The sequence below is a fragment of the Chenopodium quinoa genome, unplaced genomic scaffold, assembly GCF_001683475.1.
Source record: "Chenopodium quinoa cultivar QQ74 unplaced genomic scaffold, ASM168347v1, whole genome shotgun sequence".
NCBI lineage: Eukaryota > Viridiplantae > Streptophyta > Magnoliopsida > Caryophyllales > Amaranthaceae > Chenopodium > Chenopodium quinoa.
This window is the reverse complement of record NW_018744988.1, coordinates 3,161,142-3,177,053: the sequence shown is the minus strand read 5'-3', so window position 1 is coordinate 3,177,053 and position 15,912 is coordinate 3,161,142. Positions and strand designations below refer to the sequence as shown.

The window sequence follows — 15,912 nt, the reverse complement described above, 5'->3', positions numbered from 1 at the left end:
ATCATGTGTTGCTTATTAAGGATGTTTAATCAAATAATATGATCATCAATTTCTATTATTCACGGCCTCCAGAAGAAGGCATAAGTATAATGGTTAAGGCAACTAAAAATAAAGATTACGAATGAAATGTGGATAAACACATGTATTATTGTTATAGGTTTGGTGATATGAAGACTCACTTGTTCGCGTAAAAATTTGAAGATTTGGGAGGATCGAAATTCAAGGAATGATACTATTCTGCGTCATGTGAGAAGACTCCCAACTATATTAGATTCATTACATTAGAATACCTCAAGTTATGTATTCATCAGGGGGAGAAATTACGCGCTGCACTCTTTTTCCCTTAACCATGGTTTTTGTCCCATATTGGGTTTTTCCTGGTAAGGCTTTTAACGAGGCAGCATTTTGAGCGTATTATGAAGAATGTTGTACTCTTTTTCCTTCATTAGGTTTTCATCCCACAAGTTTTTCCTAGAAAGGTTTTAATGAGGCACAGTCTTCAATAATGGACATCCAAGGGGGAGTGTTATGAAATATTTGTGGATATCCATTATCCTCCCTTGTATCATTCCGAAACAATCTAGATATAGGGTTTATATCTTTATCCAACCAAACCCTAATTATATTGTATGTATATATATACACCTTATTATATGGAAATAAAGATATACATATCAATTCTCTTCCCAATTTCAATCCTATTCTCTTTATTTTACAACATTTTATACATTATTTTTACTAAAGTTTTTTTTTTTAATTTTTTTTTAATGACAGTTAAGGGAAAAAAAAAACATAGGCACATACTTTGCATTATTTAAGTCTTTCCTCCCCCTTTTTTCCCTAAAGAAGTATTTAAGCCCTTTTCACCATTTTTTTTTCTTGACAAGTATCAATAATTTTTTTTTTTTCTTTTTTTTGAGGGCGTATCAATATTTTATTTTATTTTATTTTTTTGAGTAATCAATATTTAATTATGTATACTGTACTTTATCATATACTAGATGAAGCCCGTGCGATGCACGTTTTATTTGATTTTTTTTTTTTTTTTTGTATTTATGAGCCTAAAATTTGTTATATATTTAGATAAAATTCCTAATATTAAAAGATAATATATAATATATAATTAATTTAAAATTAAAAATCTCATTTGCCAATTTTGCTTACATGACATTTGAATTATTTAATTCTAAAAGAAATTAATAATCTCGTATTTAATTGGCCACTACTAAGATTTATAATCCTACATGACGCGCTAAGAAAATTAGATCCTATGTGGCTCTCTAAAAACTTTGGAAAAAACTCCCCTTTATATATATACTAGTTTTGTACCCTGGCGATGCTCGGGTTGTTTATTGAATTTTAAGATAAATTTATATTTCGAGTTAACTCATGACCAGACCTAACAGGTCTATATAGTAATAAAATTCTATTAGATTGTGAAGTATATATGTTATTTTAACCGATTAGTAATATTATAAATGAATGATTTGCGCTTTGAACTACTTTATTCGTTCCAAAAAATATTATGATACAAAAAAATAAATTTATATGATAATTTTTTAAAATTATAATCTAATAATTTTTTTCAATAAAATTATAATTCAATTTGTACGATTGAAATATTGGTATTTTATCGAAAATAAAACTCTAAACCAACAATTTTATCCTAAACGCCAAAGTGTCGCTGCATCGTGACCTGACTAAAAGTTTAGTTTTATATATTAGTTATATATGATATGATATATTAGATTTTTTTTTTTGAAGTAAAAAAAAAGTCCTAATTAAATTAGGAATCCAACAAGCTCATCCAAATTGCGCGGGAATAAATCGTTGATTCCCTCCATCACTCTTTCTCTCTCCTATCACATGTAAAACTCTAGTGTACTCCCGCTTAAAAAACCCCTAAATTCGATTGATAAGCCCTAATTTTCCACAAACCCTAGCTCATCAATTCCATGGATAATCAACCCGATCAACCCCCAATTTCCAATGTCGTCGATCTTCAATCACCGGATCCGAAGCTCGTTCGTCGGAAATTTGTACAAACAACGCTATTTCCTCTCAAACCGCACGACACCAAAGTCGAGGAAATTGCCGCCGACGACGGTGATGCGGCGGAAGTTGGCAGCAGTCAAGGAGGAAAGAGAAAAAGGGGTAGACCTAAGGGAAGTACTACGCCTCAGAAACGGGGGTCTAAGAAGGTGAATGATACTAAGGTTGAGGTGATTGCCGACGATGATGACGAGGAGGAAGTGTGTGGGAGTCAAGGAGGGAAGCGAAAGAGAGGACGGAATGCAAAAGGGAATTCTACGCCGTCGAAAAGGGGGTCTAAAAAGGTAGAGATTGTTTTATTTGATGTGGGTTTGGGTTTTTAATTTTTTATGCTTTAATTGTTTGATTGAATTGTGAGAAAGTTGTTTAATTTGAGCTTGATTTTGTGGTATTTTAAAAGTTTGATTTATTTTTCGATATGTTTATTGAACTAATATGAATGTGGTATGCTAAAAGAAAGCTATGATTATGATTTAGTTGAGTATGGTTGAATTTGGTGGAGTGTTGTTTAGATAATCTTATTCAATAGGGAATGTGTTCATAGTTGTGTGTTATATTACCTTATCTGTTTTTCTGTACATGTTTTTGTTCATCTCATGAATGATGTTCTTGTTAATCTACGTGCATTGTGGTTGAAAAGCAGGCGGCTGTCAATGGAAAAGATGCTTCTGTTGTTGATCTCGATGATACGGAATCTCCAGGTAGTCCTAAATTAATCTTCTCTTGTTGGTGTCTGTGTTGAGATTTTGGTGTAGTTAACTAGTTGTCCTAAATATTTATGTTAAACAAATTGATGTTACCTGGAGTTTGTCTCTCTAGCTTTAGGGATGGTAGGATTAGGTTTATATGACATATGTGTTTATGACCATGTTGCTTCTATAACGGTTTGGAGGCCATGTCAATCATGTGGAAATCTCTAGCAAATCATAAGGTGCTGATGGTACTCAACAGAGCTGATCTCAGCTGAAGAGGCAAAGAGTATTTTTGGGTAGAAATTATAAAGGTAAAGGGAGGGGATAGGAGGGAAGGGAAAGAGGGGGTGAAGTTTGAGCTTGCATTATCCTTCCGGTTTTTCTCAAGTCTCAACACAGGAAGATTTTATGCTAAAGAGGCAACAAGCCAACAATCACTACATGATTCCAAAACATCATAAGCCCTTTCCTGAAAGGTATTGCCATTACACACCAACCATGCGCACTACTTAACTGCCATAGATTTGTACCCCCAAAGAACCCTGTGATTTATTATTTGTGAAAGCAGCACTTGCATTCGCCCATCGAAGTGGGATGGAAAGACCAAAACTTTCTTTTATATCTTACTGTCTATACCTTTAGTGGGGTAGAGCGTGAAAATGTATCATATATGGATTGTCATATTTCTCGAGAAATGAGGATCATTTTGCACCCTTATAGTATAAAATGCAAATTAGGAACCAAGGCTCTAGTTGGCCATTGCACCTTAGATATTAAGAGTGTATTCAAAACTGCAGCCTACATAAACTCATAAAGGTGGTAAACATCATAGGGGCTTTTGCCATCCTAATGCAATTGGAAGCAGGAATATAGTAAGATTTGGTATTTTGCAAAGTGCTCTATGCCCCATAGAAACATTTACAAAGTGAATGGCTTGAAAAATGGACGATCCAGATTCTTGACTAGCATTATTAAAGCATAAAAATCCAGGAAAATCTTGCAGATGGACAACATCATGTTATACAATAAAGCTTTAAGACTAGCTAATAAACCTCGCAAACTATAAGCTGTGAAATATAAGCCTGGTGAAAGATGGACATATGATAAAGTCCAGGGGAAGTAATGGATGCTTTCTTGTCCAAGAACCCTCCATAACCGTTCATTAGTCACATAACTGGATTCAAACTTGGCCAAAAATCAAATTATAAAGATATCTCTAAGAGTCTAAGGTAGACTTCGATGGCGTTAGATAGCAAACTTAGTGCTACCTTAAGCCTTGCGGCAATTTTGCTGAAGATAAAGTTTTAACTTGTTCCTTGTGACTTAGAGTCAGGTACCAAACGAAACATCTTTAGCTGCTTACCCACTCAGATAGCACCGTGCTTCAAAACCTAAACTCCTTCCCTATTGTGGTCTATGAACTAAATCTCACACAACATACTGTTGCACTTTCCCCTCATTGACTTTTGATTAGAGAAAATTTGCATATATTCTCTTAACTTTCTTGCTACTCCATAGATTTATTTGAAATTTGCTCACAAGTTGATTCACTTAAATAAAAGTGAGTATGTTTTTGAAAGTAGAATAGGATAGTAAAATCTAACTCTGATAAAACAAAGTCAAAGGTGACTTCTTTTTTCTTTTTTTTTTTTTGGCAATCTAGAGGATCAGTCAGAATTTTCAGCTTGAGTTTTTGATGTGTGTGTTAATGGGAGTGTTGTTGGACTTCAGCACTTTATTTTTCAAACCAACTCAGGACACCGTTGAGTATCTGAAGAGCTAATTGTCCCTAAGTAATGATATTTGTAGGAAATCAAACAAGTTGTATATTAGGCCCATTATTATCTTCAGCTGGTTATGAGCAACGACTGATCTGCCTGTCTTAATGGACTGCAGTTATTAAACAATTTTGGTGTCTGAAACATGATAAAGCACCCGTTTGTACTGTGTCATGTCCTCACAAACGAAGGAAAAATCACCGTTGGTTCGAGCATGTAAGACGGAGACCCCGGGGGCACCGGTACGAAGAGTGGAAGAGTGAGATCATGGAGAGATTTAACAGGGTAGACGGAGACAAAAAGAGACTTCGCTGGAAGGAGTTAGGAAGAATATGAATTTGCATGAGAATGAGGTATTTGATCCTATGGGATGGAGGATGAAGATTTTTGTGGATGACTATATAGAATAATCACTTTTGGTTAATGTAGTCGACCCCACATATGGGATTAAGACTTTGATTGATTGATTGTGCACAAGAAATAACATAGACATTATGAATGGAGGGAAAGTTCTCCAATTCACATTTACCTTTTTCTATGACTAAAATTTTTGTTCGTTCGTTTGTTTGTTTGTTTGTTTGTTTTTTTTTCACTAGTAGATCAACGTTAAATTTTATTTCTGCACTTACCTCTTATATTTGATTATCAGTAGATAAAAAGCTAGTTAGAAATTTTATCTTGGAATGCTTATACTTTTGGCGTCATACAATGCTTTACCCATTTTTTGTGAGAATATATTTAAATTTGATATTCATTCTTGAAGATGATGCAAGCCCTCATCAACTAAAAGCAAAGCAACGCGCTTCAACAAGAAATGGAAGAACTAATGGAAATAAGGCGACATCCACGTCAAAGCTATCAACTTATCCAATAGCTACCCTGCAATCTCCACAGCCTGTTCCTGATCTGTGGCTGGAGGCTAAGAAGACTGCCGAGGTTTGCTTCCAACATCATCCTTCTAATTTCTTTCTCATGCAATATTTTATTAAGTCAAGTGATAAAATATGTTGATTGCTTATGTTTGGTTTAAGTCATGAAGACTTAGCTCAGCTCTAATTTACTGTTTTGCTCTCTGCCAGTCTTATTTTTTCTTCTAAAAAAATGTATAGTGAAAATTCAGCCTTTAATGAGCTGTTCTCTTAATGTGTAATTTTCTATGTGGCTAACTCTATCAATTCTGATCAGGAGAATTCACGGATTTTTGCTGGAAAGCAGATACACCCATTTTTCTCCTCGTGGAAGGCAGGAAAGAAAGATTTGGAGACTATTGAGGCAGAGAATAATGGGTGCTTTGATAAAAGAAAGGAGAGAAATGTTGAGATCGGTCCTATTCATGTTTTTGATAACGCTAAGGTAGATAAACTGTTCTAGTAGGCTTCGTCACACTTCACTCTCAATTTAATGCTTTCTATCTCCAGTTGAGTTGAAGACAATCTGTTTTTTTTTTTTTCTCACGTTTGATTTAACAGGATGATTTATTTTCTATTGATTGGAGCAATTGGACCTTTGATGAGGGGATCTTCAGCACCTCTTGTAATCAAGAAAGGAAAAGATCTTGCTTCGAAGGCATTGTTGGTTCCCTAAATTTTGATGATATTACAAGAGCTTCAAATACTTCCAGAACTTCACAGCTCCTTAAGGATGTTTCTTTGGCTCATTTCTGTAGTACTGATGAAGACTCATCTGTAATGTTTACGTACACCTCTCCTATAATCATCGATGAAGACGTGACACCATGTGACTCGTTGAAGAACTTAGAAAAGGTAAGCACATCATTGTTATAGACGAGGTTACGTCTCAAGATTAATTTAAGTCAAATAAAATCTTTGTTTGGTTTGCATTTTACCTGCTGCTCTGACTAAGTGCTACTTTGTTAGAATTCTGAAGAAACTGAACCTTGTATATTTGGTAAGGTCGGCCAGGTTAGCACACATTTTGAGCAGCAAAATGTTTTTCCACAGGAAAGGTAGTCATGCACTCTTTGCTTTTAAATTTCAGTGGATGTATCACGTTTTTGTGTTTAATTATAATGAACATAGATGTGTCATTATATCATATGTTTGTATCACTGTATGTACCATTCTGGTTCTCGGCTCTCCATTTCTATTAGTCTTTACCAGTTCCTGTAAGATATACTCTTTCCCTGTGGAGCTTGTATTAATTTTTTACAGGACTATCTTATAAAGTCACCAAGGGGTGACATACTGACGTCCATATACAGAAGGAAGGCTTGGCATAGCCTGTAGAGAGTGTATAAGTTATTTCGCAGAGGCCCATACTTTTAAGTATTTTGATTCAAGGAAAGCCCTAAAGTAGAAAAATAATAGTGAAACTGTATTGTAGCAATCCCTAGAAGCAGTAACAGTAAAGGAGACAATAAAAAAAAATGTATGTGGTGATGGGGATGTTCAGGGTACAAATTCTGTATATACTGTATTCTAGGTGTCCGCTTTTCGGTTGTCTATAAGATACTTGTGTTGTTTTGTCTTCATGATGTCTATCTACATATTACATCAATAAAAAGCTTAACACCTTTTGCTTGTTCTCTGATATTGTCTTAATTAAACAGTTTTCATGTTTCTCTGGACCAACAAAATGTGATCCTATATAAAAATGTTGCTGCTTTTGACTTTTTGGGCAATTTATATGCTTAGAAGATCCTACTTGTTTCTTAAAGCAAGTTCTGATTGAGGAATATGTCGGTTTTAACAAAACCTAACTGATGTGGTTGACTTGCAGAAATATGGCAGATTATCTCAATCGTGGTAATTATCCAGAGAATAGCATGTGGGCAAACAAATATCATCCAGAAAAGGGATTGGAGGTCTGGCCTTTGAATTTTATCTTGATACAGAACAACTTTTGTTTCTTTTACATACTTCGTATTTGTTTCACTTAACTTTTTGGGGTGGTTAGGAGGGGGAATCATTTTTTAGTATGTACTTTAAAATGTTTTTTTTAAAATATATCTTCTCCCATTACTTTGGCAGGTTTGTGGTAACAGTGAAGCTGTGAAGTTTATAAATGACTGGCTTCATCGTTGGCATGAAATGGATTTTCGTTTCAGCAAAAGTTCTTACTCTGCTGACAAGTGCTCGATCCAAGATGGTGAATATGATAGTGATTCAGATGCTGAAAATTTAGAGGCATCTGGCTTAAAAAATGTTCTTTTGGTGACAGGGCCTGTTGGGGTATGTTCTTGTTCACAATGCAGTTTATGTTCTAACAGTGTGAGAGTATAGAAATAAATCACAATCATGTTTCTGATCTTTACTAGTCTCTTTGTATGACATATCCCTTCTTTTCACTGTATGGTCTATTGACTCTGTTCTAACATTTGTCCTCACGTTCAATTTTTTTTTTTTCGTATAACAAAAATCTTTATACAAATCAATTATAAAGATATATTATTGTTATAATTTTTTTCTTCATCAAGAAAACGTTAAAAAGAGTGCTAGTTGTGCTTAGAAGTCAGAACACCAAAGATAGATTGCAAATTTACCCCCGTCCAGTAAATGTTAGAATTCCCGCTGCCTTGGCCCACAAATATGTTTATTAAGTAATTCTAGCCCACAAAAAAAAAAAAAAAAAAAATTGTTATAACAATTCATGAAGAAATTGCAATCATATCATGTATCACTGTGTCAGGTTAACCTGTTCCTGCTCTCTCTGGATTTTTTGTTTCCTTTGATTTTTCTAAGCTCTTTGTTTTGCCATGCAGAGTGGAAAATCGGCGGCCATATACGCTTGTGCAAAAGAGCAAGGCTTCCAAGTCATTGAGGTATGTTGTTGTTTTGTTGAAAACCCCGTATTTGTTGCTTGAGGCTAAAAAATCAGCTCTAGTGTCAGTTAAAAGTCAAATGAGCTTCATATCGTTTTGTGTGTTTCCTTACTTTGTTTTGGATACTTGAGGGGACACAATTTTTTTAGAAGTATAGTAGTTCAATTTTGCTGATTGTTCTGCAGATACTTGCTGCGTTGAGTTTTCAGTTGAGCCTCTTTGGTCGCATTATATTGTCAGTAACTTTATTAGTGGCCTAACCTTAATTGTTTCTTTGGATAATGATCTGACTGTGACCTTGTCCTGCCTGCTAAATCATTATTTTTCAATGTAGTCTCATTTTTATACCTCTAAACACAACTTTGCTGCATACATGGTGGTAGCATGCGGTTTCTCTAGTAACTGTTGAATGTAAATAGTTGGCTAAAAGGTCTTTAATTGTCCTTCATTGTCTTACCTAGAGACTTTATCTAGTTGCGTAAAGAAGAGCCTGATAACGCTTCTGCATAATTTCAAGGTAGCATATTGTTAAGTTGTGAAAGGCCCTGTGATTTTCCATTTCTAATGTGGGTTTTCTTCTCCCAGTGTAAAAGTGTTTTGTGACTTTTTGGGACATGGTAGTAATTGATTTCGTTTATGGACATCTGTAGATCCTGCCACTGGCAGAATTTATCATGGAGTATTCTACTTAAACAACACTTATTCATTTTTCTTGCTGCTTATTCATGCTGTTTCAAGGTTAATGCATCAGACTGGAGGAATGGAGCTCTTCTCAAGCAAAAATTTGGCGAGGCTGTAGGATCGCATTTTCTCAAACGGTTTGCCTTTGATGCCCATTGTCTTGAAATCATTCTTAAGATAACCCACAATCTCCTGAAATTGACCTTTTGTATTGCCTAGGGCCCAGGAAAGTCCTAAGGGTAAGCTCAACTTAAAGACTTCACCCGTAAAAACAAATGGAGCAGCAGAACAGTATTTGAACAATGGTGCAGTTGAAGTAATATCTCTCTCAGAAGAGGAAGATTATGTGGGTAATAATGAAAGTCAATACCACAGTAATGGTAAACTTTCTTGTGACAAAGGTGACATCAAATCATTGATACTTTTTGAAGATGTGGATGTTACTTTATGCGATGATCGTGGATTCATTTCTACCATACAACAACTGGCTGATATAGGGAAGCGGCCCATGATATTGACCAGTAATAGTAAGGGATTACTAATGAAGATTTTCTTACAAGTTTATCAATAACATTATATATGCTCCACTAGCTAATAAACATGATAAATATTTCTGATATGTTCTTCTATTTATTCGGTTGTGAAGTTATTCACAGTTATAATTTTCAGATGAATGCCCGCTGCTGCCGGACAGTTTGGATAGAGAAGAAGTTTGTTTTATGATGCCATCACTAAAGGAGCTGGCAGACCATATATTTCTGGTTTGACCTTAATAACATCCTCTGACTTTTCTCCTGTTTGGAAGTTTTTCCGTTCACTCATCAAATATCTCATTGTGTCTTGTTCTACAGGTTTCTTCTGCTGAAAAGGCCAACATACAACCTATCCTTATTGAAAGATGCATCAAATTTTGCGGCGGGGACATTCGTAAGACTTTGATGAATCTTCAATTTTGGTGCCAGAGTAAAGAATGCGTTAAAGGTAAGATAGATTCAGAGTGTAATACTGTCTAGGGAGAATACTTTGCCAACTACACGTCCTTTACTCCACTCTCCTCCAAACAGTAATACCTTTTAACGAAGGCATGATATAGAGGTACATAGCGCATATTCCAGGAGAAAGCTCGGATCGGAAGCATGTATGCTATTAATTGATATAAGAGGGATACACAATTTAGGTAGTGGCGTTATGATCTATTGGCATGGGTAATAAGCTAGTTAGTTAGAGAGAGAGCTTTGATGGAAGGGACACTAGGCGGAAATATTTGAAGTTTTACCCTGCAAAACAATATGCATCTTTAACAGAAAAAGTAAAAAAAGAGGTTTTAACTAAATATCTTAGATAATAGGTTTTTGTTTTTTATTAACTAATTTGCTTAAATTTTGAAATACATATGAAGATGTAAATTCTAAACATGTTAATTTAATCCTAAAAAACAGAAAGCATTTATTATAACAATATTCAGAGCTCAGGTCAAAGACTAGTATATCATATTTGAAATTAGGTATATATTTTGCTCATTCAGTTCTGCTTATTGTCTGAAATCCTTCAAGACGTTCTCGCTAGGTACATATATTATGAATTGCATGTACATATGCGCATATATATCAGAGTGTAGGCTTGATGAAATTTATGTACATGCTGCTTGCAAATGATCTACCTAAAGTTTTTAAATAATTAAGAACCTGTAGTTCAAAATTAAAGTATTTGTTGTATCTATATACGAATTATATATTATTTCCAAAAGCGTTTTTCTCAGATTGGTTTTTTTAATGCTTCAGATGGAAATGTGCGAAGTATATTCAGTCCTCTGATGTTCAATCTGGAAGCTGGCCACCGTGTATTGCCTAAATTGATTCCTTGGGCATTACCTTCTTCATTATCTGAATTTGTTGAAGCAGAAGTTGCCAAATCCTTCTGCAAAATGGAAGAAAATCATAGCTTGTTAGGACTGATTGATGAAGAAGAGTCGGGTGATATCAGTATACAGGATCAATTGGATCTTGATATAAGTGAATCAGCAAGCATTGAGGCAAAGAAAGAAGCAATTTTAAGTGGAGATTGCTTTCTACATGTAGATAATGATATAATAGAAGGAAGCAATACTTGTGAGTTCTTCAATTCTTCAGGCTCTCCAGTAGCATTTACTCGCCGCAATGTCCGCAGAAAATCTGACACTGTGCTGTCTGAATCTGAAGATGACATCTGTAATAATGAATATCCTGCTGTTTCAGACAGTTTGCCTGGTGATGGTAATGGTACATTACACCGGTCACCAGACATGGAACATGCTAACGACTTCAACTTTTTTGCTGTGGGTAATTCATGCAAACAATCAACTGCAGAGGAAAAGCATCAACATCTGGAATTTGTCCGTGCAAACTGCAGTAGTAATGAGGAAAACAATGACTCTCTGAGCCTGTTGAATGACCTGCTTGTACATACTCAAGATGGAAACTTAGATTTTAACATGCACCAATTTCCTGTAGTGGATTATGAAATGCTTTCAATCATTGGCAACTCTAATAATCAGTCAGCGCATCAAGTCTTTCATTTTGGAGATGCAAATGATGTGAAGATAGAGACAGAAAATGCCGGCAATCTGTGTTTGGACCCGTTGAGCGACCAGGTAGGACAGTGCAAAGAGGGGGAAAACCCAATAAAGAGATGCTTGTTTACACCTCCAACACATGCTGATCCCATCAGTGGTACAATAGATAGTACAAGAAATCAGTCCACTGGCCAACTCATGCAGTGCATAGAGAAGGCTAGCATGGCAGAACCTCAGCATTGGCATCTTGAAATGGGAACAGTGAATCTTGATGGTCCAGTAATAGCTGATGTCTCTTTCAATCCATCATTTGACAATCTGAATCTGGAAAAAACTCAAAACAGTGAGCATCAACATCCAGAAACAGCAAGTGCCAATCCTTTCAGCTATACAGCACTGGGTGACTCTTTGAACCCTTCAAATGACCAGCTATTTCATTTCGTAGAAGCTAAAGAGAAGGAAATTCAGCACCAGCATCCGGAGACAGGTGATAGAAGTGACAATAGTTTTGTAGCTGTGGATGTTCCCTTGTTGCAATTAAGTAACCAGATCTGTGAATTAGGAAAGGAGAAGAAAATCCAACAGCAACATCAACAAGTTCCCACTGTCAAGCATCCTAGTTGTCTGCAAGTAGATGATTCTCTGAAACTAATGAGTGAACAAATATATAGAGATGAGGAAAAAGCAAAAAGTGTCCAACATCTATTACCTGATAAGAAGAATGTGGTTGATTTCACAAGCTTTCCTGCTGTAGATAATTCTCCAAACCCGTTAGGTGGGCAAACACTAAATTTGGCAAAAGCAGAGGAGCATCATCGCCAATATTCAGATGCTACAAATTTTAATCACTTTAAAGATCAGTGTCAGTCATTCGACATGTCCTATGTGCCAGAGTCAACATTTGTTCCAGAGACTGAAGTTAATGATGGAACAGAGTGTCCATCAGGAACAGATATGATGGAAATTGTCTCACCAATTGCAACTGATGACGCTGACCCGTCTGTTATTGGACGTCAAGCTTCTGAGTATAGATTCTGTGGTATTGACTTAAATGTGAATGCAAGGGATGAAGAGATGGGAGATTCTCATAGTAATGAACATCATGAGCCCAGCACCTCTGGATGTCAGGTGATGGATGAGTGCAGTCGCATGGATTTCTTTAAGAAATCTATAAACTCTAGAAGTTCTGCAATAAAAGTGAAAAATCCTGTGCAGGAAAGGTGGAATGAACTCCGGCAGACAGATTTGGGGCAGTATTGTGTCACAGAGCATAAAAATGCTCTTCAACTTGTGGAGTTGGGTTATAGAATGAGCAATTTAATTTCAGAGGGTGATCTTTTACTTCATGACTATGAATTTTTACTCAATGTAAGCAACTCAAATGATTTTTAGCTTTACTGTTTGTTCTCACTATTCTATGTTATGCTCATTTTTTCATCTATGATAATTTGTTTATGGTTGCAGGATTCATCAGGTCTTAGTGAGGAAGATTTTTCCTTTGGTTTGCATTATCAGCAAATTCAGATGGCATTTTCAGTTGCACAATATGGCTATTTTTTGTATGCTAAAGAAATTGATGCTTTACAAGCGAAGCTGGGCCTTGCCAAAAATCTGCATCTAGGTTGGGAGATGCTCATATCAACAAGCAATTCAATGGCGTTAGGAAAGTTACTAAGTCTAAATAAGAGGCAAATTCCATTGGTTGACATGAGCATAAAACAGGCGGCAACAACAGTTGATATTTCATCCACAAGGTTTGAACATGAACTTAGTTATGTGCTTGACTGTGATAAATGCATTGCATAGTTATTATTGATTTAAACCAATTCCATGATGTTCCTTGTGTCAGAACTAGGAGTTTGTCCTTTTTAGATGAACATTCCCACTCATGAGCTGAATTTGGTGTGTTTTGTGTGTTGTGAAATGTAGCTATAGCATAATATAAACTTTTTTACCCCTCATAGAGTTGTATCCTGTTGATCTCAATGCTGTTGCCACCTATTAAGTTTACAGGTTACTGTAATACTTGTTTGCATTTTTGTCTGTTTAGTCACGGGTTGTAAATAAAATGACCATTATATGCACCCTCCTGGCAGTAATTAATGGGGATTTTTTTTTCCTGAAGTGAAGACAAATCGAATCTTAATTTTACATTTAGGAATACCTTTGCAATATTAAAAGCATTGACTTATTTGGGGTGACTACGGGGGAAGTTACATGCACGCGCGCGCACATACACACACACTTGTGGAGGATGTGGATTACGACCAACAAAGTAAGAGGATCAGATCCAAGTTAAGATTTATTCTAAGCTAGTAAGCTGAACCAAAACATGAACTTGGAGGTGTTAGCATGATGATTGTCATTGAGTGATGCAGCCATTCTTTTATTCTTAAGTGATGTCTAAGCCTCTAAGGCTCCTTTATATAGATTGTTGATGCACATAAGTCAGAAGGCTATGGTATGTCATGACTTTTAGGACAGTGGAATGGAATTGCTGTATGCTGGACAACTTTCCTCGATATTTGTTTTTTTTGGTGAGATGTTTTGTTGAATAAACGTGGAAAATAAATTATACTTCGTAATAAACAGTGGTGTCATTACCATGGCAATGAACACGAGCGTTCCTTACCAACACTTTTTGTATACAACTTCATCACCATTATCTCAATTTATGACCTCTTACCAAATGGGATGTTGGTGTTCTACTTTATTAATTTAAGATTTCAAATTTTATTGTCCAGTTTAATTTTCGTTATACACATTCTCTGGTAAATTTATCAAGCCCTACAAGTTTCCAGTTTCTTGTTATATTTGTGGTTTGTCTCCTATGTCTTGTGATTCTGTGAAATTCTTATATAGAGTATATCTAATCTGCTGTGGCCTATTGCAGAGAAAGGGAGATTTGCCTACAGAATATTGTTCAGTCAGTAGTTCCATTGAGATCTTACTTGACAGTAAGAGGATCTGTACTTCATGATTATCTATCTTCTCTGACTCACATTTCGAGATCAGAGGCTTCCAGATTGGCTGAAGCTGCTGAGAAGACAAAGCGAAGGAGGTAAGTTACTGGCTGTTGTTCATTTGACCTTGTTACTGATATTATCGAAAAGAAACAATTTCATTCCTGAAAACATGTAATTACTATTAAACTAAGTTTTGTGCATTGCAGAGTACGTGCTGCCAAGAATTATTTAAGCTGCGGTGGTCTAGGCTTGTCGCAGGACGATATCTTAAAGCTGAACGAGTACGATTTTTATCGTAGAGATTCATCCAAATCAACACCTGAAACTTATAGGTAGAATACATCAATTATTTATAATTAAGCAGATAGTTATAATTTTGACAAGATGGCTGTTGTAGTCTTGTAGAGTTGTAGATAGATAACATAGCTTATGTTGATCCTTCATTCTTGTCTCCATAAAATTCGATGAGCAGGATTTGTTGTAAATGCTACAGTATTTATGATAAAATTCGCTCTTTAAATTCAAAGGTAACCTCTCACAATCAGTTTCAAGTAATGGCATACTAATGATTCAGACATGAAATCCTTGAGTTGGGCCTTGGTCAGTTCTTACCTTTAAAAAAAGTAATGTAGTATACTTTATCAAACAGTGTACTGTGTGTACTACTGTATATTTCACCCATCAAATTGACAAATTTTATCTTTTTTCACAAAAATAATACCTGGGTTTCATGTTATTTTGAAAGCCTAGTGATGGAATACTGCCATATACTCATACTCCAAATATGCAAATGCAGTCTGTAGACATGTGAGTCTGTAACATAAAATACATAATACAGTCTAGAAATATAATTGCAGTAGAGAAGAGTTTGTGTACACTTAACATTTTACAGGCTTATTGTAGTTACCGTGGTAACACCACAGACACATTGGGTTAATTCAGTACAGGTCTATTTCGAGCTATACTACTCCCTTCGTCTCATTATACTATCTGCTCATGATCAATATCTACAACCACTGATATACTTTGTATAACTTAGTTTTTTTTTTAGTAAAATCATAGAATATACCAATACCAACCATTAATATTTCACTATCAATTATCAAAGGTGTGTGCCTTAGGAGTAATTATTGTATGATAGGGTTCCAACCCTGGGTGACACTATTTAACTCTATTGGACCAATGTTCTTCCGCATTACAAAATAGTTGTTACCTAAATTGTTAAGAGATATACAAACTTTGTCGCTAATTGATCCTTCGGACATATGATATTTTTTAAAAAAACTTTTTAATGGGTTATTTACTATTTTAATCGGCCTTTATTATGGTCATTTTAGACTAAAGATAAGACATTACGAAGTATAAATTTAGAATTGCTCAATTGTTTATTCTATTTCCTTTGTTTAAGTCT

General features: G+C 35.4%; 1 protein-coding gene across 3 annotated transcripts; it reads left to right on the top strand.

The window, feature by feature from the left end:
- Positions 1-1,809: 1,809 nt before the first annotated feature.
- LOC110706706 lies at positions 1,810-15,069 on the top strand. 3 transcript variants are annotated; one of them, XM_021884669.1, is made up of 17 exons: positions 1,810-2,201; positions 2,696-2,753; positions 5,286-5,458; positions 5,708-5,875; positions 5,992-6,285; positions 6,400-6,488; positions 7,262-7,346; positions 7,513-7,713; positions 8,244-8,303; positions 9,042-9,121; positions 9,204-9,511; positions 9,654-9,745; positions 9,836-9,965; positions 10,766-12,903; positions 13,000-13,289; positions 14,429-14,596; positions 14,708-15,069. In XM_021884669.1, the coding sequence occupies exons 1-17, from the start codon at positions 1,956-1,958 to the stop codon at positions 14,835-14,837; spliced, it is 4,710 nt and encodes a 1,569-aa protein (XP_021740361.1). In that variant the 5' UTR covers positions 1,810-1,955; the 3' UTR covers positions 14,838-15,069. The 3 variants fall into 3 exon arrangements, with proteins under 3 accessions (XP_021740361.1, XP_021740360.1, XP_021740359.1); XM_021884668.1 differs by having other exon boundaries at positions 1,810-2,336; positions 6,436-6,488; XM_021884667.1 differs by having other exon boundaries at positions 1,810-2,336.
- Positions 15,070-15,912: the final 843 nt, after the last annotated feature.